Source organism: Sciurus vulgaris (assembly GCF_902686455.1).
Source record: "Sciurus vulgaris genome assembly, chromosome: 12".
Classification (NCBI taxonomy): domain Eukaryota; kingdom Metazoa; phylum Chordata; class Mammalia; order Rodentia; family Sciuridae; genus Sciurus; species Sciurus vulgaris.
In genome coordinates, this window is record NC_136473.1 from 85453321 (window position 1) to 85479768 (window position 26448).

At 32.4% G+C, this 26448-nt stretch overlaps 1 protein-coding gene across 4 annotated transcripts in view; it reads left to right on the forward strand.

The window, feature by feature from the left end:
* The window catches only part of DENND1B (DENN domain containing 1B), a 232239-nt gene that overhangs the window by 111041 nt on the left and 94750 nt on the right, over nucleotides 1-26448 (forward strand). For 2 of the 4 annotated variants that reach the window (XM_079107996.1, XM_079107997.1), the window contains exons 8-11: nucleotides 1282-1341; nucleotides 2803-2856; nucleotides 5410-5520; nucleotides 22585-22685. In XM_079107996.1, coding sequence (XP_078964122.1) covers nucleotides 1282-1341; nucleotides 2803-2856; nucleotides 5410-5520; nucleotides 22585-22685 — 326 coding nt within the window. The remainder of the gene's footprint in view (nucleotides 1-1281; nucleotides 1342-2802; nucleotides 2857-5409; nucleotides 5521-22584; nucleotides 22686-26448) is intronic. The other 2 variants (XM_079107998.1, XM_079107999.1) reach the window with 1 other exon arrangement.

Consider the following 26448-nt stretch of genomic DNA (forward strand, 5'->3'; position numbering starts at 1 on the left):
GTGTTAAAAAGAAATAAGCATATATTTTTTTCTTCAAATTTATTTTTCTTTAATTGGCATATAATAATTTTATGGGATGCAGTGTTGTATATGTGTACATTGTATGATGATCAAATCATTATACTTGATATCTCTGCTTCTATGACAAATTTTTAGATTTCACATGTGAGTTAAGTCACTCGTATGTCCTTCTGTTGTCTGGTTTATTTCATCTAAGACAATATGCTCTATTTTCATCCATGTTGCCACAAACGATGTAATTTCATTTCTTGTTGCTATTTTATTATATATATAACATTATATATATGTATATAAAGTTTTAAAAGCGCCTATGCATTTGTTGCTCGATGGGTAGGTTGATGCCATATCTTGGCTGTTATGAACAATGCTGCATTGAACATGGGAATGCAGACATTCTGGTTTCCCTTCTTGTGGCCAGGCACCTAGTGGTGGGAATGCTGAATCATGGAATTTCTATTTTTAATTTTTTGAGGAACTTCCATACTGTTTTCCATAATAGTTGTGCTAATTTACATTTCCACTAGTGAGGTATAAAAGTTCCCCTTTATACCCTCCACAACATTTATTATTTTTTGTCTTTTGGATAAAAGCATTTTAACTGGGGTGAGATGATAACACATTTTCATTTTATTTGCATTTTCTTGATGATTGTTTCTGTTGAGAATTTTTCCATATACCTTTTGGGCAGTTAGGCTTTTGAATAGTCTATGATATTTTTCAAATTTTCTACACCTAATCTCAAGCAAAGTATTTGGTAAAATTAGCTTGTTACCTGTGTTTAAATTTCATTAATAATTTCATTTGCTCTCAATAACAGATTACTAATGTACTTGGTGTTACACACTGCTAATGAGGGACAATTTTGGGATTAGAACACTAGTCTTCAACTATTAGTAGATATTTTAGTTTTATGTTGCCAGATTAAAAATTTATGATCATGGAAGTTTTTCTTGAAAGTGGATAGTGGTCACTAGAATATCAGATTTTATAAAATGTTAAATATATACAAAATTGAGTTTTTGAAACTGTATTTCAAAATCATTAAATAGCCATAGGTTCCCTACTGTCTCAATATAAAAATACCTTCTTTGGGATTTTTCTAGCATAGAATTATCAAATCAGCATCTAAAGTAACACAATTAATGTTATTCAGGTATTGCCAGTGGATAGTGTAGCTTCATGAGTTTCTCTCAAGAACAATTTTATACAAAACAACCCCCTTGAAAGTAAAATATTTATTTTTTTCTCATGTGTTATAAGAATCAAGAGATATTTATTGCCAGTGAGCAAGTTTTGAAAGATCAGCTCTCACTAATACCGGTGAGTTGAAAGAACATTGGCTTCTAAATATCATTATCATTATGAAATTGGGGAAAAAAATCACTTCTTTCTCTCTACCTTTAAGATTCACCTCAGTCCTATGGGAAGTGGTAGACTGATTCTTTAAAAAATAATCATTTTGAATATGTTTTCTGTTTATACTATCTTTTAAAGCATGTTTTTATCAAATATTTATTTGAAAACCCATCCAAATAAAGGTAATAGAAAACAAATCTATACATATTCTCCATTTTCAATAATAGCAGTTTTAAACCACATTTACAACATGAAATTTTTGTCACAAGATTATCTTGTGGTTTATATCAGATTGCTTTTCCACTGTGGAAAATGATACATTATGACTGTGTTAACCAGCCTTGTTCTGACTAGTTCAGTTATGCTCAAATACTGTCTAGAAAAGTTTCTTTCCCAGTCTTTAATTATAAAGACGGTACTAAATTAAGATATTAAAATAATTTGGAGATTAATATGAACAGAAAATAAAACGGTTTTTGATGATTAAGACACTTTGATTCTGGGGGGTAAATTTTGTAAGTATTGTGGGAACCCTGATGGTATATCCACTATCTTTTGTATGTAAATATTTCAGTGAGCTGTTGTACTGCTTGGTACATTGTGGCATTTAATCCTTGTTCACCTGAGTATGGAGGTCATACTTTGTGATGAGCAACTACATTTTTAAGATTTAAGCATTTAATAACTATATTTTATTGTTGCTCTCTAAATAATATACTTGCTGATGTTTACAAAAGAGATTTATTGTGATTTAGCATAGAAATGCAAGAATTTTAATATATTTTGATGTATTTCTCCAGTCTACCTAAACTAAATGTGTTTTAAGAATATATACTCATAATTTTTTGTTTTCTACTTTTGTTACTTATATTATGAATTAATTTATTTTGGTTTCACTGCATGTGGATTCCTGCAAAGAGGAATAGGATACATTATAAGTATCTACATTTGTGAGAAATTATGAAGAAATAAGGAATAATGATGTTATATCCTTTTTTCTTTATTATCTGCTCTGTTATACATTTCTTAATATGTTTTTGATAAAGAAAATTATGGAAAACGATATAGGAGAAAGTATTTCTGTCATTTAGAAAACTTAGGTAGGGTCTAACGCATTCAATTAGGTCCTGAGCTTCTCTGAATCAAGTTGAAAAGTGTGTGTATGTGTGTGTGTGTGTGTGTGTGTGTGTGTGTGTGTGTGTAAAATCTTTGGTAGTATACTGTTTCTGGCCTTAACTCCTTGTATACAAAAGTTATTTTTAAATTTTATAAACCTGCTATCTCATTTAAGAATCTCAAATTCAACAAATCTTGAGTGTCAGTCCATAACATTTATTAAGAAAATTTTCTTATTTTTAACCCCAATTTTATGTAATAACAAAGTTTAATTCTCCTTTTCTTACATGATTTATTTTTAATTATTAGCATTCCTACTTCATTGCCCCTGATGTAACTGGACTCCCAACAATACCTGAGAGTGTAAGTTTTCTGGTTTTTACTTTTACTACTTGTATTATAAGTTTTACTTATTTTGGTCTCATTGTTTATGGATTCCTGTAAAGAGAAATAAAATACATTGTAACTGACTGTTTATGAGAAATAATGAAGAGATAAACAATAAGGGTGTCCTATCCTTTTCTTCTTTATGTATCTGTCCTGTTATATCTTTCTTAATATATTGTTGATAAAGAAAATTGGGGAAAATGGTCTGAGGAATAGTTAGGTAGGGTCATACATGTTCTGATAGGTTCCACTTCCCTGTATAAAGCCGAGGAGGTATCTCAGGAGATGGTTTCTACTGGGGGAAAAGCAATACTAGCCATGGGAAGTGCCTTCACAAAAATGATTACTTTAATGAACTGACCATTGCGTTTTAGATTTCTTGTCTATGACTGTTCAAATCTAAGTGTCCTATACTTGATTTAATGGCTTAACTTCAAGTAATATATATTTCATGAAGCTTGAAGAGTATTATAAAAAATTATAAAAATTAATTTTACATTATACTTAGAGTTCCAGTTATAGCCATAGTAGAAATATTCTCAGTGTTTTAATAGTTGTCACAAATGAATATTTTATGGAAAAATTTACATGGGTAAATGAAAGTAACAAATATTTTATGTTTTTTTAATAACTGAAAATAAAGTATTCCCTTACATAGTTTTTCTTCAGTTTCTCTTGAAAAGTTGAAGGAAATCTAAATAATTCAGTTAAAAGTCAAGGGAAAATCAATAGGAAAAAAATATTTCCAGATACCCTTATTATTTACCTCAGAATTCTGTTTTCTCAAATGTTTTCAAACCTACTGAATGTAAACCAAGAAGACAAGTGTAAGTATTCTAATATTCAAATCAAAATATCCAACCAAAACTTTTTTTAGTATAGGTGAATGCCGGGATACCCTATTTAAAAGAATTTGTCAGACAGGCTCTATCAAAAGACTTAGCATTAAGTTGCTCTTATTGCGGGTCTGAGATAGACTCTCAAGGCCAGTCACAGACAGTGGGGTCTTGACTGCTACACATTGTAGGCAGGACACCCTCTGATGTTTTCCTCATGAAAAACTGACCATACCTTTGGCTTATATGATTGAGGCCCCTTCACAACATGGTTTCTAATACCAAGTTAAAGTAACTCCCCCTTCTACCTTCTATCCTCTTTACCTTTCTCTTACATTTACCAACAACTAAGAGCTTCAGTTAACAAATGTCATGGACTTTTAAAGACAATTACTTTGAAAGTTTTAGAGAAATAAATATTCTAATGAAAAACTGCCACCAAGAATAAAAGTTTTAAAAATGTCCACTAAGATACTTTATTTTGCAAAATGTCTTGTTTAGGGGGTAAAAAAAAGCAAGGACAGAAATATCAAGCAGCATTCTTTGCTGAGAAATAATTCCCTATCTAAATATGATCTATCTTTAAAATCATGGGAAAATATTAATACTTAATGTTGTAAAAGTAATTTTGCATATCTAGTAGTTGAAGTGGAAGGTGAAGTGGGCCTTAATTAGAAAAAACAGAAAATGAAGCTGTCCCCATCAATTCAGCTTCACCCACTCACCGATAGTTATAGACTCTACTGATATGTTCTGCTCTGATTACTAGTTTGTCCTGATAAAGTTACTGTCTTTTCAAAATTGAAAAAAAAAAAACAAACCAGGATTTCTTATCATTTTACCCAACTAAGTTTTATTCTTCCAGGTCATAGTTCACCTGGTACTACAGTTTCAGTTTATTATCATATCTTACTCAGTTTCTTCAATACTTTATTGCTTTTGGATATGCTTAAATTTGATTATAGAAAGCTAAAAATTAGTAACTTAATGGAGGGGATCTGAAAATCAATGTAATTCATCCAAATTTTGTTCTTATGTAGGAGACATCTTACCAAGAGTGTTAAATCAAGGAATTGATTTAGAATATCACCAAATTACATTTGGTTATAGTGGTATAAAGCAAGCCTGACATGTGGTATAAACAAAGGATTTTCTTTAATAAAGAACCAAAGGACTTTTTATAAATCCACCTTATCCTCTGGGTGTCTTGTGTATAGCACATAGTATCAGACAATGATTTTTGCCTGCAGAGTCAATGACAAACATGAAAAGACTCAGAATTCTGGAATAGTGGTTTCTCAAACATCAGTGTATGTGAAAATCACCAGAAGTATATGTTTGAAAAGCAGTTTCTTGGGACCATACTCTGAAGATAATGCAGTAGTCTAGGTGGGGGCCAAGGAAATCAGCTTCTTTTCAAATAGTTGGTATGTGGGGAGGGAGGCTGGGAAATATGCGACCCTCTGATCACCCTCTGAGAAACACTTTTGTGGAGAGGGTTATGCTTCCAATAATAATGGAATATTGCATGCTTCATGTGGCAGCAGAATAGTATTAAATTTAATTATTTTAATGAATGCCACTTTTAATAACAGCATCCTTTGAACTTTAAGACTTTTTGGTAAATGTATAAAATGTTTTTCTTCATGTTCACCATAAGCTATAACTTGAGAATTATTTTTCACTTGTACAGAGAAATCTTACAGAATATTTTGTTGCCGTGGATGTGAACAATATGCTGCAACTGTATGCCAGTATGCTGCACGAAAGGCGCATCATTATTACCTCTAGCAAATTAAGCACTGTAAGTACTTCACACTTTCCTTTTAAGTACCATGTATTGAGTGTTTCACAAAAAGACCTAAAAACCTCTGCAGATTTAGAAATGTGTTATGTGTACTTATAAGACAATATCTACATACTTTTTTATATATGGTTTTAATCTGGCTCTTGAAGTACAAAAGTCTGATTTATAGAAGGCCTTCTCAGATGCATTAAATCAGGTTAATTATTTTTTCTTATCAGGAGATGAGAGTTTTTTCCCCCTTTTTAACTCTCCACAGTTCATTTTAGTGCCTTCTACCACATAAAGAATTCTTAAGAGCTATTATGAGATCTTTATTATTCACTTATGGCTTTTTCCATTGGAGCTACTTGAAAGAAATCAAGGGGCCATGATAATAGCTGCTACCCTAACCTGGTAATAGGTAGATTCATCTTTGTTGCCAAGTAGTGGTTTGGGAGTAGATTCTATAATAGTTCAGGTTTGGAGGAGCTCTTCAGACTGATAATAACTTAAAAGTCAAAGTAGCATTTTTTTTTTTATAAATCACGGGTTTTATGACACTCACTAAAATGTTCTTTTGGAAGGTCTTCATTACTGTGGTAAAGGCTGTGAGAATACAAGGATTTTTCTTGGGTCATAGAAAAAAATTTCAAATGTATTTTACTAAATTTCATAATTTATTCTCCATTAAGCATAAAAATGTTACTTTCAACTTTTTAGTTTTTAACACAAACTCAGTTTTGAGTAATCTATGAGACATTCAAACTGCATGAGTTTGCTTTTCCACATATTTATTTACTTGATAAAAAATAAAACCATAGTTTTAATATTTTATTTTCCTAGAGTAGAAATAAAAACTTTATAATGTGTTAGCACTTTAAAGTAGAATAAAGGTTAGGATTTCTTTATTTCTTTAGGATGTCTGTTTAATAGTGAGCAAGGTATTCAGAGAAGTTAAATGGTCATCCTAAGGCCAAGCAACTAATTAGAGATAAGTAATGTGAAACTGGGTCTCCTAATTCTGTCTTGGCTTATTTCCATTACCTTGCAATTGAAAAAGTAAAATTTTGAGAATTTAAATATTTAACATTGATGAACTCACTTCCCCCCAAATTGAAAATACATTGTACATATTGAAAAATAGAAGCATTTAAAGGAGCAAATGTGAAAAAGTGATGAGGTAGTATCAGAGAGTATTAGTAACATAAGTCATATTTTTCTTACATATCTTTAAGACATTATGAGATGTTCAGTCTGAATCACTTGGTACTTTTATGTATTAATCAGCTTTTTGTTGCTATGATCCAAAGACCCAAAAAGAACAACTATGAGGAAGAAAAGTTTATTTTGGCTCACAGTTTCAGAGGTTCAGTCCTGGTTGTCTGATTCCATAGTGCTGGGCCTGAGGTAAGGCAGAACATCATGGCAGAAGGGCATGGCAGAGGAAAAATGGTCAATTCATGAAGCCAGGAGGGAGAAGGAGAAGGGAAAGGAGATGGAGAGAGAGAGAGAGAGAGAGAGTACACACACGCTAACTTGGGAACAAGAAATCAGGGATAATATCATTCCCAAGAGCGTACTTGCAGTGACCGACTTCCTCCACCCATGCCCCCCCCCACAGTTACCACCCACGCGTCCATTCAAATTGTTAACCCATCAAATGGATTGATCCACTGATTAAGTTACAGCTCTCATAATCTAATCTTTTAATTTCAGAATATTCCTTTGTAGGTTCACACTTGAGCATTCAGGGGTTACCTCTATCCAAACTATAACATTTTCATATATTTGCTTTTCTACTGTTTTTAACTTATGATTAAAACAAAACCATTGTTTCTCTGTTCAGATCTTCCTCCTTAATTTTTAAAAATAATATTTTTAATATTATAAAGGATATTTTTATATTTTTTAAAGATTAAAAGAATTGTATAAATTGTTGTATAGGCCTACTTTTATAGGAACTAATTAGAATTAATTCATGCAACAAAATTTATTAGGCACATAGTATGCATCAGGCATTTTCCTACATACTAAGAATTCAACAGAAAACAAAACAAGTTCAAGCAATCTTGGTGCTTATATCCAACTGTCATGAAACAGATAAACAAATAAACAAATAAATAGCTATCATGTCATACAATACTGAGTACCAAGGGTTAAATGATAAAGTGAGTGCATATATAGGGAGAAGGCAAGGGCCAGGTTTCAGTTTTACATAAAGTAGTTGTGGAAGGGAAGGCCTCTCTAGCGATTTACAATTCAGGTAGAAATCTGAGGAAAATGAGGGAGTGAGCTATGTGAATGGAGCGTAAGCTGCTCTTTTAGAACATAGTAGGAATAAATCTGAATATGTGTTTTTGAAAAATGTTTATATTTTAATTTTTATCCCTCTCTTTAGAGGATGGGTAACCTTTCTGACTTGGTTTCTTCAAGAATAATTGCAATCTTAATCTCATAGGGTTGCTATAAGGATCAGTGGACACATACACATATTTGAAGTGCTTAGAATTGTGTCTGTGTAGGATAAATGTTCAATGATTATTAACTGTAGTTTTATAATAGTCTAGATCTGTAGGTTTAGAGCAAAAATTAACATGCCTGTCCTTTAATTTAATATTTTCCTAAAAACATTATTTTAAAGGTTAGTATTACATAGGGAGTTGTTTCCTATGTTCAAGGTCAACTTAATATCAGCAGTTTATGACAGTTCTTGAAAACTTTTCGGTGATGTCGCCTGTAAGTTACCAGCTCTGTTTTAGATCACTCTGTGGGGCAGTTGAGCTGATAAAATAAACATAATTCAAATTCCCTTTTATGATCTTCTTACCCTTGTAATGTGGGGGAAGCTGCTTTACCTAAATCAATCTTGACCAATTCTCTGATATACATAGTATTTATAAATATATGTGCTATAAATTCCATGCATAGTAAAATTCAAGATCAAGGACTAATATCATAATGTAAATTAGTGATAAAGTAGTTTTTAAAAAGAATTTAATTAAATCTCTGGAACATCCAAAGAATTATCACTAAAGAATTGATTTGATTTTAAGATTTTTGCTTTCTTATATTTTTATATACCATAGAGACTATAACCTACTTAATATTAGTACAAAAATTGTTTCACCCCTTGATCATCTTTTAAATATATATAGCCAAAATCTTACTTACTATAAGAACACATATAAGTTAAAGTGTCTTAACTTTCACAGTTCTATTGTTTTATCTATTTTAGTTTGTCTTGGTTATTTATTCTTGAGAATCATAACTTTTTTCTGGTTGTGATACAGTGATGTTTGTCAAACTTATGTCTTGCTGTAATTTTTTCATGGCAATAAAGTGATAGGGAATCAACTTACTTTAAGGGGCCTTTTCTTCAGGTGCTATTTGCAGTTAAGTATGATTATTTACAACTTTTATAAAGATAAAATTTAAAATAAAAATATTTAGAGACATATATGCAAAAATATCATGACTATTATTATGTCTTAAAAATTTTTACAGGTTTTCCTCTCATTTATTCAAGTGTGTATGGTGTTAGGATTCATTATTATATTTTTACATGTTGAAGTTTAATAAACAGGGGCATAATCAATTTTGTTTTTATTCTTTCATTTATACATTAACAAGTACACTTGGAATGTTTCTCAGTAATCCTGAACAAGAACATTGATTTTATGCATGCTGTAGGCAGGCCTTAGATGTTTAAGCCCCAAGTGAATCTTGGTAAACTAGCAGAACATTGTATCAGAGTCTCATGTATTCAAAGCAAAGGAATAAATCATGGTATTACAAGGTTGTATCAGTTGACTTATTGCTGTTTTGTGACCATAGGTAGGGAGGACTGCTGTTTAAAGTCATGTCATCCGTTCTCAAATCAGTCAGGCATGAAGCCTTGTCATATGCCTCTATAATTGTACCTCACCAGACTTTCTCTAACTAGTCAGCTGGGGCTGTGCATTTTGTCTCAAACACCCGGCTGGCCAGCATCTGACAGGAGTTTTCTCATCATCCTGTCAGTAATATGTTAACTAGAGTGTATCTTTGTGGCCTGTTAAAGCAGGTGGAAGGGATGCTTCTCTTTAAAGCAGATGTCTAAGTGTTAGCTACTATTTTGACCAATATTTAGTTGGTAAATATTGCCATCTTAAAGTCTGTAATCATGTTAGTTACAGAGATTTGATTGTGCAGTGCATTTTATTTCTAGAGTATTTAGAGCAAGCAATATGCTGTGAGTGTTGGAATTGCATTAATAAACTGTAATTTCTTCCTTTGTTATAGTTGCCCCCAGGCATTTAAGCATATGCTTTTCTCTCCATTTCTCATTAATTCCATCAAGGGCATACACAAAAGGAAATCTTGTGATCTCCAGAAAATCAGCTCTTAAAATGTATATTTTATATGTTTAGTTTGACTAAAGGGGAGTCCAGATGATTTTGACCTCTTCATCTGGATTATGCATATTCTCGATTTGTCTATTAATGGTACCACCTGTATCAGTATTTAATCTGAAACCTGAAACACAGAGATTCTTCCTGGAGATTAAGAATTGAACAGTTGGTAAAAGAACAAAGAGTATGCAGGCCTACTTCCCCCTTAAGGTTATTGAAGAATGCGTTTGACTTTGTGTTCTTGAGGCTTTAAGAAGTGGTGCAGTTAAAAATTATCATCAGGATCTTTCAGGGAAAGATATTCTAGGAACAAGTTTTAGATCGTTAATTCTATCCAGAGTCCATAGCAACCAGTTATATCAGTTGAAACTCTAGGTAATGATTCTGCTTATTATTTTATTGTCTGATATGTACACTGCTGTTGTGAACATTGTTTTAGGGCTGACTGAAGTGTGGAAATGGATATGTTGAGGTCATCATGAAATGCCTTGTAGGAAGGGATGTGTGGAAGTTAGTTGGTGGGGGTCTCTAAGGAAGACTAGTGTTTCTAACTTGCAGTTCTCTTGGAGCTAAAAGCTCTGTTTTTCATGGAAATATGTTTCTGGCTTGGAGTTTTAGTCCTTTTGTCTTCTAAAAGTGAACAACTGACTTCTACATCACAAAGCAGAATTTTTAGTAAAACAATTATGGAATTGTCTCAGAGGTATTAAATTGTTGCTCCTCTAGGTTCTGTAAGTTTTGTTCCCATAACTCTAATCACCAGAGTGATCTTGGACAATTTCAGCTGACTGAAGAATTTTCTATAAAGAACAATGACTTAATTTTGTGTTGTTAATGATTATCAACATTAACTAAGAGAAAAATTATATGTATTGTTTTGTTTCTTTGATAAAAATGTTGAAGACAGGATAGTTCTTTTAAAAGGTATCTTCTATGTTTATATATTCTTACATACCATAGATACTTTTCATTTTGCAGTTCTGCAAGTTTTTTTGTCTTCTGATGAGCAATCTTAGGTTTTGAGCTACAATATAACCCATCATGGATATTTCAGTCAACATTGCCAAATGCAGCTCACTATTTTTTCCCTTCATCTCTTTCTCTTACTATACAGTGATAATTTTGGGACCTTTTCCTCTCTTCTGTCTTCCTCACCTAAGTCCTATAGATTATACTTTTAAAATTTTCTTCTCTGATTCCTATTCTCCATTACAGCTCTCTATTATCTTAGTTCAGGCAACTATCACTTTCCATAAATATCTTTTTAGATCATATATACTGGATGCTAACATTACCTCAGTTTGACAATGATGATAGGCATAATTATGGTCTATATGTGACACTGCTTACTATCAGCTAGTTACCCTTATGAGAATTTCTTTTAACCAACATAATTATCACTAACTGTCTAATAAGTACTGTTGTTATCCACAGTAGACAGGCAAGGATGAGGATTTTGAAATTTATAGAGTAAGCTATCCAAGCTCTGAACGTGGCTAAGTCAGTTCTGACTGTAAAATATATATTTTCAACCTTTATGTAATTTTGCCTTTTTCAGTGACTGTCTAATAAAACCAAATGCATATTTACCTTTACCCCTATGTTGCATCCCTCTCCGTAACAAGCTTCAATTTGTCTTTGCCAGTTTAGTTAACTATCCCTCAATATCTCACATTGCTACCTTTCTCCCATTTTTAATACTGCTTTTTTAGTACTAGCACTTACCTTCCATTTGTATCTCCCATTTTATCACCTTTTAGATTAATTCTATTTATAGTTACTTAATGTTTCAGAATAAAAACACTCCTATTTATTTAAAACTCCTTAATCTGGCATTAAAAACTGTTATCTGACCCTGGACTTTTCTCCTAAATTCTTTCACTATTTGCTTATAATCTACTACAATCTCAAGATAATAAACACTGCAGTGCAGATTTCTTATCGGATTCAGTCACTGCAGTATATCAAGTTCTTAGGACAGTGAAGACACATAACTGACTTTTAACAAAAATTTTTTTTGGGTGAATGAATAAAATCGCAGTTTTTGCTTTTTCTCAAGTGTATTTCAAATGCTCCATGCTTTTGAATTTTTTTCAAAATCCTATTTGCTTTATAGAAGCCTAGCACTTCTGAGTAACTCCTATAACACCTTTTATCCATGAGTTCATAGCTTTCTCAAATTAAAATCATTAGTGAATTTGTTGATCTCTTTTATTAGACCTTAATCTTTTCAAAAGTTATAAACAATGGTTTTTAGGTTGGAGACTAATTTTCATGAAGGTTTGGACTTTTGTTTTTATAGAACAGATTTACATTTATCTTTTTTACTGAGAATTTTCAATTTTAAAGATTTGTGTTTATCTGTTTTCTGTAGGGAATTTCAATTTAAGGTCTATGCTAAAATCAGAATGCCTCAGGGAAAGAAGTTATCAGTGCATGTTGCACTTTTTTTCAGTTCCATGAGTTTCTATGGCAATACTGATACAGAACTTGTTTTGACATTTTTTTGGTCTTCTTATAATACGAAGCATACAATTTACTGCTCTTTCCCTATGGAAAGTTCATTTATTTATTCATTGAATCTTCCTAGTTATGGATCACTGAACTCATGCCAGGTAGCACTCTGCAAGTAAGATGCTGAAGTATCAGCCTGTGCATCATTCTGGGTTTAATCAGGAGACAGAGACTACACAGTAATTTGAACATAGAAAGTTTAGTATAAAGAATTAAAAACTGTTATAATGTGGGATTTAGTGATGAGGGATGTGCTGGTAAGAAATGAAGATAACTATAAATGAATATAGGAATAACAGATCTAAAGCAGTTTCTTGCTTTAAGACTGAGAAATAGCACCCAAGAAATAGCACCTGAGATCCAGAGGCCCTGATGGAGCGTGCTTAGCCATGCCTCATTAGATAGTAGATAGTTTCTGTGGTGACCTACTGGCAGAATTTACAAAAAACCTGTCCTTTGGGGTGCCAAGGAGACCCGTCCACAGAGAGATGCCATGTTTTGAAACTTTACTGGAACGTCACATGAGGGATGCTGGAGAAGCTGTTCATAGATCTAAGTGAAAACTGTTCACAGTATATGTCTCACCTCCCTAACAAAGCAACCAAGGAAAGCTGCTGTCATTCAGGAAAGGGAAAAGTGTAGAATGCCATGCAGAGGGCTATTCTTTACCAAATATTTAGTATCTGCTTTATAAGGAGACAGGCTTACTATCATTTGCTACCTGTAAAACTTAGACTTTGCGTGTGCACTATACACACACAGCTCCATATATGTATTTATAGGTAAATGTATATACTTGCATATATATGATATACATGTTAAATGTACACATATGTACATCAAACATATGTAAGGGAATTTTATAACAACATTTTAATGTTAATATATGTAATTATATAATTATTCATTCTTAAATGTGATTTATAAATTATTAGATTTATTAACTCCATTTATAAAGATTTGGAAGTTCCTTTGGAATTATTTGCCTTTGTGATTATTTTCTTTTCAGTTCCTTGTGGCTTCCAGTCAGTTTTGTTTTGTTTCTGGCAAGAGATATTTTAAATTGTGGTTTTGGGATATGTATAATGGTTAAAAAGTAGCTTCAGACAGTTGTATTTTATTTATTGGTTATTTGAAATGTTCACAAATGTGATAGTAATATGATTATATTAATATTACCTTCTAAAATCAGAGATTTTTGTTTCGATTCTGAATGCTCAGTCAACATGCCAGGTGACTTCATGTAAGCCATTTAATTTCTTATACTGCAACCTTTCTTATCTAAAGCATGAAGAAATTGAATAAGTATATAGTCTAGGTAATTGAGAGGAGAGAAGATGGTGGATTTGAGGAATGTTGTAGTGTTAGACTTATTAATTTTGGTGAAAAAGTAGATGGGCCTCCTGTAGGAGAAACAAAACAAAAACAAAACAAAAATCAGTTCTATTGAAGTGATTATAAATAGGAGTTTTAAATAACTTATTTAGGTATAAAGAAAAGTCATACAGGAGAGGGAATGTGATGGCATTGGCATTTATGTGTATTGTGAGAGCTACAGAAATACAATGAGATGAATTGCAGGTAACAGTAATGGCTATAGAAAGGTTTGTTTGTTTTGTTCATTACCCTGTCTCCAGCACCAGTAATATTTGGTGCCTCACTTACTAAATGTGTGATAGTTAGCAATTGGTACAGCCTTGCCTCAATTTCTCTATTTCTAAAATTAATGAAATAATGAATATGTGAAGGAAGAAAGCAAACAAGAAAAACTTCAAATCGTTTGGCTAGAATAAACCAGTGATTATTAGAACTTTCCAAAGGATTTGTGTATAATGGAAAGAGGTTAAAATGAATTTTAAGGAATGAAGTATCAGAGTTGACCATCTACTATGTTCTGAATATCCCACCCCTACAATTCTTATGTTGAAATGTAGTTGCCAGTATGATAGTGTTAAGAGATGGGACTGTTGAAAATGATTGAGGGCAGAGCCTTCATGAATGGGACTTAGTGACCTTATAAAAGTGGTACAAGAAGGCTCTTTGGCTCTTCCTACTATGTGAGGATGCAGCAACAAAATGTTATTAATGGAGCAGAAAAGGAGTCCTCACTGGACAGTGAATCTGCCAGCACCTTGATCTTGGACTTCCCAGCCTCTAGAACTAAGATAAATAAAACTTCTATTATATAAATTACCTAGTTTCAGGTATATTGTGAAAGCAGACTAAATGGAGTAAAGTACCATCTAATAGAATAAAGAAAAATAATGAAATATAAAATAACTGTTTTGTTTAAAAAGGTACTTAAAATTTTTTAAATTTTGTAAAAAATCACCATACTGTCTTCCAAAGTGGCTGTGCTATTTTGCATTCCCACCAGAAACGAATGAGAGTTACTGTTGGTCCATGTTCTCACCAGCATTTGGTGTTGTCAGTGTTTGGGGTTTGGGCCATTCTAATGGTGTATAGTGGCATCTCATTGATTTACTTTGTATTTCCCTGATTACATATGACCTGTGGTAACTTTTCATATCATTGTTTGTCATCTGTATGTCTTATTTGATGAGATGTGTCTTAAGGTCTTCAGCCTATTTTTTAATTTGGTGGTTTTCTTACTGCTGAATTTTAAGGGTACTTTGTATACTTAGGATAATATCCTTTATTAGATATATCTTTTGCAAGTGTTTTCTCTGAGTCTGTGCCTTCTTATTTTGTTACATTGATCGTGTCTTTCACTGAAATTTCATTTAATGAAATATAGCTTATCTATTCTTTTTTTTTTGGAGCATGCCTTTGTCATCACATAACTAAAAGGTCAAGCCCTAGGTCATATCGACTTTTCTTAAATGTGCTGGATTTTTAAAAGATTTTTTTATTGGTGTATTATAATTATGCATAATAATGGCATTCATTGTGATACATTATGCCTGTATGTTACCTTCTTGCAGTTTATAGTTTTGCATTTTACATCTGTGATCCATTTTGAATTATATTTTTGTGAAGGATATAAGGTGTATAAATTCTTTTTTTGTTGTGTGTGAATATCTAGTTTTTCTTGTCAACACCATTTGTTGACAAGACTGTCTTTTCTCTATTGTCTTTGCTTCTTTGATTTTATCTACATGGGTGTATTTCTGAGCTCTCTGTTCTGTTTCATTGGTCTACTTATTTGTCCTTTTTTTCCCCAAACACAACACTGTCTTAATTGCTGTAGTTTTATAGTAAGTTTTGAAGTCAGATAGTTGTCTGTCCTCCAACTCTGTTCTTCAGAATTGTTTTGGCTATCCTGGGTTCTTTGCCTTTCCATATAAACTCTAGAATCAGCTTGTATGTATCCACAGAATTACTTTCTGGAATTTTGATTTGTATTACATTGAGTTTATAGATGAATTTGGGAAGAAGTGACATCTGAAATATTGAGTCTTCCTATCCATGAACATTTACTCTCTCTTCTTTGACTTGGTTCTTTTTTTTTTTTTTTAATAAGAGTTTTACAGTTTTTCTTGCATAGTTCTTGTACCTATTTTGTTATCTTTATACGCAAAAGAGTTCACACAGGATTTAATGATAGTACCATGGTAGATGCATGTCATTATAAATTTGTCCATACCCATAGACAGAAATTTAATTACTTAATAACTACATGTAAACAGATTAAATTGTATAAGAGAGAATTCAAATGTAAACTATGGACTTGCTATTAATGATGTGTCACTATAGCAGTGTGCCATCTGGTGAGGAGTATTGATAAAGGGAAAGATATGCATGAATGAGAGTAGGGGAGTATATGGTCAATCTCTGTACATTTTGCTCAGTTTTTCTGTGAACCTGAAACAGTTCTAAAAATTAAGTTCACCACCAAATACTGACTTTTTCACTGTTAAAATTGCTCTTTCTATAAATATTTCTTTATAACTATCACTTAATTTGGATATTAAAATTTTGCTTAAGTGAAAATACTTTATAATTATAGGGATAACATTGTAGTTTTCAAATATCCAACTGACAGGTTTTTTGGCCTAATCTTTAAAATGTGAATATAAATTAAATGTGTTTAAACAGATGCCTTCTTTATGGCTTCCACTATTTTTTTCTTTACATTCCATGGGGAATTTATCCATTCCATAGGAATTTATTACTATGTCCAGCAGTTTCTGGATACTTGTAGCTATTTAAAGTTATGATTGAAGTATTGCTTCAGTAAAGTCTGATTACTTCTTTAATATATGTATTTTTTCTTTTTTGTGTAAATACATTCTTGGTTAATATAAATCTGCCTCTCAGTAACTCACATAGAATTCTGGTTGAAATGAGTAGGATCTCTACATAAGAATAAGGAACAGGGCTGGGGTTGTGGGTCAGTGGTAGAGCACTCGCCTAGCATGTACGAGGCACTGGGTTCGATTCTCAGCACCACTTAAAAAAATAAAGATATTGTGTCCAACTACAGCTAAAAAAATATTAAAAAAAGAGAATAAGGTACAATCTGACTAGATGATACAGAGACTAGAATAATGGGACTAGCAATGTGTCAGTATGAAATCTTTCCCTCTGAGGTGTTGCCAATTAGGAATTTTTGTGTTTTCCATTGTGGTCATTATATTAGATGAATCAATTTTTCTGCTGTCTCCCTGGGAATCTGATAAATGTGTTTTTTGCTTCCATAAAGTACATGCCTACTTAATGTTTAAAACACTGCTTTGTTTTAAATTATTAGACTAATGGTCTCTAATACATATAGTTTAACTCAAGAAAAAGGAACAGATCACCTAAGCATATTACAAAATAGAAGAACTTGGGTTTCAAACTTAATTGTACTTGCAGATAGAGGTTGAGAAGTAATGTGTACAATTTTTTTTTATTAAATATCTTTTCCTAAATTTAACTTTTTCTGAGTTTATTCTGTCGTTTCCCTGTTGAAGTTGTAGACTTAGATGACTGGGGAAAGTTTTGTAAATTGAATCTCTATCAGAGATCCCTAAACTTTTTATACAAAGGTCAACTGTGCTTGTTTATTTGATTGTTCAGTCCAAGTGTGCATACTCTTATATAATTAGTATAAAATATTTTCAGATGCTATGAAAATCCTCATAATCATGAGAATTTTAAACTCTTTGTATATCAAAAGGCAGGTTAAAATGATGGTTACTATTGTATTTTGGATCCAGCCTGTCCTACTGTTTATACTGGATTTACTGCTTAAAAGGTATATGATCTCAGGCAGGTGGTTTAACTTTGCTTCAGTGTCCTGATCTGTAAAATGGTAGTAATGAAAATAGGACCTATTTCATTAGACTTTGGTGAGGATTAGATCTGAGTACTTCAAATAGACAAAACATGGTCTGGCACATGGTAAGCAATATACAAATATTTGATATTATTATTAATATCTTCAATTATTATGAATAGCAGTATGCTACTAAACCGGGTGGCCTAGGATTGAAAGTTCTAAGTGCATTTATTCTGTAACTAAGTTCACTTTTGCTGACCTTAGTTGTTAAGTTTCTTCATCTGATGATTTTATAGGCCCCAGTTTTTGAATCTTTTTTTTCATTGATTCTTTTCAGTTGTACATGGCAGTAGAATCCACTTTGACATAATTATAAAAGCATGGAATTAGTCTTGGTCTCACATGGTTCTCATATATACTTATTTTATAATTGAGTCTGTAGGAAATATAGATCATCAATGTTTTCATTTTTCATTAATCAGTCCTTTGGGACTACATCAGTTCAATATTTTGAGTATGTTTTATGAAAGTGAAAGTGAATGTGTTTTAAATATTCATGTGCTACTTCAAGATAAAATTTTTTACTAAACCTTTGTTTGGGGAGCTTATATTTCTCTGAAGATTGTAACAATATATTATTCCTTCTGTTTTAAGGGTATAATGCCAGAGATTATTTTAGTTGAAACTCAAAAATTCTTTCTCTCATATTTTCTTTCACTTTTATGAAGAACAGCTGTGGTATTAAAGAAGCAACTGAATATTTAAAAAGTTACATGGAGTCCTAGCTCTGTCATTAACCAGTTGGATAATCTTGGGTAATTCTAGGTTACAGAAAGACTATATGGTATGTTATTTCCCTTTAAAGATTCACTATATCATAAATAACCTTTAAATACTAAAAATTATTTATTACATGAGTTATTAAATTTATCTTATTTCTTTGTAGTACTTTACATCAAAACCAAAACTTCTAAGATAAAGTTTTGTTTTCCCTTCATTTGCATAGTTCACAAAATGTTTCAGATAAATAATTAGTTGTGATAGTTCCCTCTTCAGAGGCATGGAAAAATCTCATCCAGAATAAAATATAGTATCTTTGCCATGTCCTAGAAAGCTCTCCAGTATTGACCCAACTTCTCTGTGTGAGCTCATTTCCTATCATTCTTCCACTTCCAATTTAATCTTACCAGCCTCCCCATTGCTCTGTGAAAATGCCAAGCATGTTTCCACCTCAGGATTTTTGAATGCCTGTTTCATTTGTCTGGAATGGCACTTCTCCTCAAATTAACAATGACCTGCTCTCAAAGCTGGAACTTAGTAGAGGACACCAGATCAGAGTTCTTCCATAATGTTATAATCTATGATAACTTCTTCATAACTCTGCTTTGCATTACTCATCGACTTTATCTCTGACAGAGAATTGAGATCCCTTTTCTGAAAATTTTGGAACCAGAAGTGTTTTTGGACTTTGGATTTCTTTGAATTTTGAACTCTTTGCATATTCATAATTAAACATCTTACAAGTCTGAATACAAAATTCATTCATGTTTCAAATATTTCCTTTACCCATGGCCTGAAGGTTGTTTTATACAATATTTTAGTGCATCTGTATTGATTGCAGTCCATCACATGAGCTCAGGTATGGGATTTTCCATTCATAGTGTCATGTTAACATTCAAAAAATTTGGATTTGAGGGAATTACAGATTTTGGATTTTTGGATTAGATGTGCCTGACCTGCAATGTATGTTTTGTTTGTTTATTGTTTGCCTTCTTCATAACACATACCCTCCCTGTAAATAGGGACTGTTTTGTTCAATATCATGTCCCTTTTGCCTAGTAAGGATTTACAAAAGCAGGAAGCAGGCCCTCAAAATTCGTATTGAATTAAACAAATGAATTATAATATTTCCGATTGCACAGTTAGCTAATGTTCTTTAAAGCATTGAGAAGTAATCTTTAGATGTATTTTGAAGGTAAATCTGAATTACAGTTAGTTAAAATATGCTGTTAACCACTTAGATGGGAAAATATTTTATTAAATATATAAAAATTAAAAATTGATCTGATCTAAGATAAAGAATGTTTAACTTATGAAAGACAATGCTTACATATCATCTAGCATAAATTCTTATTTTAAAGATTAGGAAATTGGGACTTCATTGTGTTAGGTGTGCAGGGACCACATAGCTTATTAATGTCAGAACCCTACTCTTTCTCTACATATCCTATTTATTTATTTATTTATTGGTACCAGGGATTGAACCCATTGGGCACTTAACCACTGAGCAACATCCCAACCCTTTTTTATATTTTATTTAGAGACAGGGTCTTGTTGAGTTGCTTAGACCCTCACTAAGTTGCTAAGGCTGACTTTGAACTCGAGAGCCTCCTGTCTCAGCCTCCTAGGCTGCTGAGATTACAGGCATGTATCACCAAGCCTGGCTCATATACTTGATTATAATTTTATATAATATATATGTGTGTTTGATTTCCTAGTAAATTTATTTTTCCTTACTTGTAATTTACTTGCAACTTTCTTATGTTTTCTACAAAGTGTATGTTATATAGTTTTTTCTCAGTTGTTATGATGATGTAGTTCTTTGATATGCTTCTACTTTGTAAATATCCACTTGGCTGTCTCATGGTCAACAGAATCTGTATTTGTAAAAGCAAGTTCTTTATGGTTCTTCCTACATCTGACATTTTTGCTCTATTACTCTTATTAATTCATTCTGATTGCTTAGGCTAGACACTTGGACTGGGGAGAGGTTTTTGTATATACCTTCCTCTCCCTGTTACCTGTTTCCCATATTCAAAAAGTTGCCAGGTCCTATGAAGCTTCATTCTCTCCTGGTAGATCTTGATTATCAGGGATGACCCCCTGCCAGATACTGGACATGGCAGAAATTTTTTGACTTTGCTTGTGATCACAGAAACCATCCTCTAAAAATTCCAGTCAGATTCATCAGATACTTATTGTACCTTGTTAGTGCGTAATGAATAACTTCATTTAAGTATGACCATTCAAGGATATGGGAAGTATTCCGTGTAGCATTTAGCAGGGTGTTTTGAACTTTGGGTGTGGCCAATGAAATAAATCACCCTCATTATAGTTCATTTTGAGAATGCATTTTTCCTCTTGCTTCATTGTTATTATTTTCCTAAAATAAAAGGAATACTTCCCTTTTTTTAAGATTTAAAACATGCCGTTTTGAAAGTCATCTTTCAAATGTGCATATGGAGAAATTAAGTAATTAGCTACCTTTCAAAGCTGCCTAAGCTTTCCTAGCCCATCAGGTTATGCCGAAGGGATGGAGAGAGTTAGTACAGCTTTAAAGATGCCTAATTTACAACCAGGGAGAACCTGAAAGCTCTAGGAGAATTTGACACAATGAGTTAGAGCCAACCCCATTTTCATTTTCCTCTAGTTCAATTTTGTAACATAAATAAATCCATGATCTGTAATTGTTAAATAGAAGTATTTGAATGCCTCCTAGTGGCATCTGATACGTTTTAATTAAGAAATTTTGAAAATAATATCTATTGAAAGAATACTCTGATAAACTAGTAAAGCTAGTAAATTCAAGGTACTGAAACCCTTTAATGAAAGTATCATGTGGAATCAGATACATCATTTGTTGTACAAAATTGACCGACCAAAAATCTGACAGGAAAAATATCATACAAATGACAAAGATAAGTACATTTCAATGAAATTTTTTAATGTTTTTGGTTTGAATGACATAATTAATACGGTTTTTCATTTAAAGTTGGACAGATTTGCTTCCAATGTGATTGGGATTGCTTTGGTTGCATTTATTCTTTTAAGTTAATTGTGATTCTCATGTGTATGTTTTAATTTCTTTGTATTACAATGAAATAGAGAACATTGTTTATAGAAAGTCTATGGTCCATTTTAAGATAGTTTTTTGAAAATTCTGATTTTCAATTTCAATAAAATTATTTTCTTAGTAACCTTGAACTGTAGGCTACAGCAAAACTTTAAAATGACAAAGAATGCTGGTTTAATTACTACTTTAAACACTAAAAATCTGCTTTACTTCTATAGAAACGTAACTAAAATGGAAAGAAAGTCACATGGAAAGAATTCTGATAAGGGTCAGTAAAAGGGAGAAAAAAAAATGCTATCCCTTTGTTAAGCATTAAAAATGTTTAATTAACTGCTTGCCAAAACAAAACAATTAAAATGGCAATTACCTTTAAAATAGCAACAACATAATTGCAGCTGCTGTGATATAAAGCTAGAAACAAAATGTTAATCTGGAATGAACAGTTTAAATATGAAATTATGATATACTTGGCTTCCTGTAGTACAGCTGTCAAGCTTGGGCAGTTTGCTGGTCAATAGTGACATTCTATGTGTCAGTGAACAGAGTCTCTTGATACCATAACCCACAGTTCACACATTACTGAAGCTCCAACTGTCGAATGTTCAAGTCCCCTGGTATTATTGCAGCTTCCAGACTCTCCTGACTGGCTCATGTTTCATTCTTTGGCAATTTGCCCTAATGATATCCCTCAGGAGCTTTCAGCCTCTCTTCCTTTCCATATTTAATCGTGCTGTATTAATCTGAGTGATGCACAAACTGTGCTGCACAAATCGTAATTTCCTACAATATATTCTAAGATGCTTACCTGATTTTTCAGTTTTACCTTTATTTATGTTCTACATTTCAACCCCAAAGTATATTTTTAGGTGGTTATAACTATCTACATATGATTCCCATGAAGCTACTTTTGCTTTTTATATATTTTTCACAGGAGCCCCTGAGACATAAGACTTTACTTATTGAACTGGGAAAGGCAATGTGAGTTATGTCATTGTGTAAATTGTTCTGATTATCAGTCATCTTTGATACCTTGGACATGGCTTTTTGTTTGGAGGGTCAGCGGCTACTTATTATTGTTGTCCTTTTGCAAATTTTAGTTAACTGCCTGTCTCCATGGATCGGCTGCTCTGCTCTACCCAATGTACTGGCAGCACATATACATCCCAGTGCTTCCTCCACACCTGCTGGACTACTGCTGGTAAGCTGGCTTTTGCCAGACTGCTTTAAATCCAGGTTTCATGACTAGAAAACAGATCTGCTTATTTGTAGATTAGGTAAACCTCATGGATGTGTGAAAAAAATCACAGGAAACTTACTTTTGGGTTAGTAGTACATATTAAAGAGTACTTTTATGGAGTTCAGAGTAGTTCCTTCGAAAGAAAAATTTGCACTTGGAAAACAAAGTTCTTTAAATTTTGTGAATTTTTTCTGCAGTCATTTAGATAATTGAATGCATAAATAGGAACAAAATATTTGTTTGTGGCTGGAAAAGTTGGACAGAAGTATGGTATCAATTAGAAAACCCAGTGTTCCAGGTGTCAGAACTTGTCTGGAAAGTCTGCTAGTTACCACATTGTCTCCGTCAGGGCACACTTTTGTTTCCTTTAACTCAGGATACACTTTCTTTTACCTCTCTTTTCCCCAATAGCACATTGAATATCTTGTACTGACAAAGGGGTTGCTTTTAATATAAGAATTATTGAGTTTCTAGTTTAAGCCAGAGTCTCAGCCAAAAGCTACTATGAAAAGAAAAAAAAAAAAAAGCCATAGTGTTGGGAGTAATAATGAAGAGTTTGCTTGCCTTACAAACAACTCCCAGTGATTTCACCAATCTGAATTAATTCAGGCCTCTAGAAATTATGAGAACAATGGCCAATGACCCCCTTGTTCTCTTCAGAACAGTCTACATACTTGAAGTGAGGACAGATAGGGAGCAGACTCCTAAAAAGCAGCTTTGGGACCTTTTTTAGAACTGGGAGTATATTATCTTCACTGCATAATGATTTTCTGCAGGCATAGCCTAATTCGTAAGAAGTTTGATGGGATTTTTCTCCCTTTAAGCTATATATATATGTGCACAGGAGAAAATCATTTTAAGCTTTAATGTGTTTGTTTATATCATTACTAATATTAGTAAAAAATAGTTCCTTTAAAAAATAACATTTGTTTAGCTCTTTTATTTCATGAAAGACAAATTACTTAAGGATTAAAATTATTTAAGTTCATACAGTAGAGGTTTTAAATTAAGTTTTTATGACTAATCCTGTTCAGAATAAGTGATTATAATGGCAGCATATGTACTCGGACACATATTGATTATACTGCTCTATTGTGTGTTTCCACAGCTTGATAATAGTATTGATAATGCTGTGAAGTAGGTGCCCAGTGATCTACCACTGCTGTTCTGCTCTTGGAGAAATGTTTGGCAGATTATAGAAATGCAAACTAATTGTATTATGAATTTCCCACTCACAAGTTTAAGTGTAAATCTAAATCTATAGTCTTTTATGTCATGACTTTTAGAATTTTCTTTTGACCAACACACCTACAATATCTTATCATCCTTGAAGGTGGAGATTGCAGTTCATTCATGTCAGCATATGCAATGGATCTTTGCACACAGGATTCAGTAATTAAAATTTACTGTACTGAAGTACAATTTTAAAAAAATATGGCAAGTGAGTGTTTCAAGAACTAACACTTCTAATTATGAAGTTTAGAATTATATTTTATCAGGTTATAATGGTCAAATCATCTTAATTTTTCTATTAAAATAATCTGACCTCTTAAGAGTAACAAACCTCTAAGCTCAGTTTTCTATAATCAGTTACACATTTAAGACTTTCTAAAATGTTATTTAGAAACTATTCAATGACTCAGGCCATTTTTTACTATTTCTTTCCAGAGCTGCCTTTCTGATAATTTCTATCCCTGCCATCAAATCCTTTTTCTGTTTCTTCCATTATAATGAAAGAAACTTGTTCGATATTTCAACCTAGAGGTATTCTTTCTAGTGTCTGAAGTAGCTGTTAGGACAAGTTCTAACAGCTTTCATAACAGAGCAGTGATATCCAAGCAAAGAGTTATCTGAGACTTTCTGAACCTTAAGGACACAGTGATAAGCTTAACTTCTATTGTAGAAACTGAAAACTATAATTTTTTTTTTTTGAGAAATAGCCATTTGCGAGTCTGGCTCTCTTCCATTATTAGAAAATTTGATGAACTAAGCCATTTTCTAAGAAAAATGGTTTTCTTCCCTCTGTATCCTTGAAGTTGAAATGATACTAATCTATATGCAAAAGGGAAAAAATATGACATATTATTCCTTCAATCTCATAGTCTTTGAATAAATGATTTTTATAATCCAGTTCAAAATAATACCATGGAGGTTTGATAGGAGTAGATGCTTATTGTTAACTCTTTGGAGTGATAGAGGCTTTCCAAATCCTGAAGTAATTCTAGCTCCTCAAAGTATTTCTATTTTTGCACCTGATAGCTCTGGTATGGAGTAGACTGTGGAGAGCCGTAATGCCATCTTGTGACCATGGATGAATATCGCATCTTGGTCCACTGATAAAGCCTTACTACTCTGTTGGTCTGTTCATCCATCCATTCATCCATATCAGTTTTTTCATCAGACATTTAGTGAACAACTATTTGCCAACATGTATATGTACTGTGATGAATAAGCCTTAGTTTTTGCCCTTGGGAGATTCACAGATAGGAAGAAATACACACATACAGACATATGCTTGTATGTATACACACAAACACACAGAGTCCAGAGTAATACTAAAATATTTTAAGTCTTATTCTGGAGACATACAAAAGAACCATGCATGGGAATGTATAGGAAGAATCATCCCTGGCAGGTTAGGGATGATTCCTAGGAGAAAGTGACACCATCTGCATTTTTCCCTTAATCAACCAAAATAAGAGTACTTTAATGTGGCAAGTTTATGATGTTGCCAGACACTGATAAGCTATCTGAGTTCATAAATACTTAAGAGGTGTTATGACTCTAGGAGTAGTAAAAGTAAATTGTTGTTTGTTCAGGGTATGGTTAAATCAATCTTTTCATTTAGCTCATCTGTCTGACTCTTCTATGAAATGATTGGATTTAACTTCTAAGGGATCAGGATCAGTTTTTTAAAAATGGAAGATTACAATCTTCATACTACCCCAATAGATTGTTATTGTAGTTATAGGTAGTCTCTTTGTTAAGAAAATGTAAAACAAAAGAAAGGATATATTTTGAGTGAAGATTAGTTTCTTCCAAAAAGAAACAGCATTCATAATAGAGCCTTCTGTATCCTGTCTTTTCAAAATAACTTCACTGATGGAAAGAACTGGGACAGTGTTGCACATGGATGTTAACATCTGTGTTGCCAAGGATCTCTTCCTGACTTGTTAACACCCTAATTTAATTAGGAAATTTCAGCTAGGATTGCAAAATTTCTTTCTGTGAGATTTGGCTTATTTTGTATTAGGATGTACACAATCTGCTGTGAAAAGGTGGGAAAGAAACACCTATTCAAATAATGCTGTATTTTGAAAAACATCATAATTATTTTGGAAAATTTATGTCATAGATTAATGATGTTTATGCCTCAAACATCTGTATTTTTGAGTTTTATTTAAAATTAGAAAAAAAAATGGAGATATCTACCTAGTGATCCCATAAGTAAGTTTTTAATTACTATATTATTATTATAAAAAGTGTTGAGTTACTTTATTATTAGCTCCTCTACATAGGAGCTTTTCACTGAATTTTTAATTCTATCTTTACAGTTTATGTGCTTGTTATTTGTATCTCAAAAGATAAATAGCCTTCATAAACTTTAAAAAGTGTCTTTCTAGGTGTATTTCTTAGAATTTTCATAGATTACTTAGCAGCTTGGGCTTTCATTTTATAAAACTGTGGTCCATCCAATGAACACTGTTCTATTAAAATGTGTTTT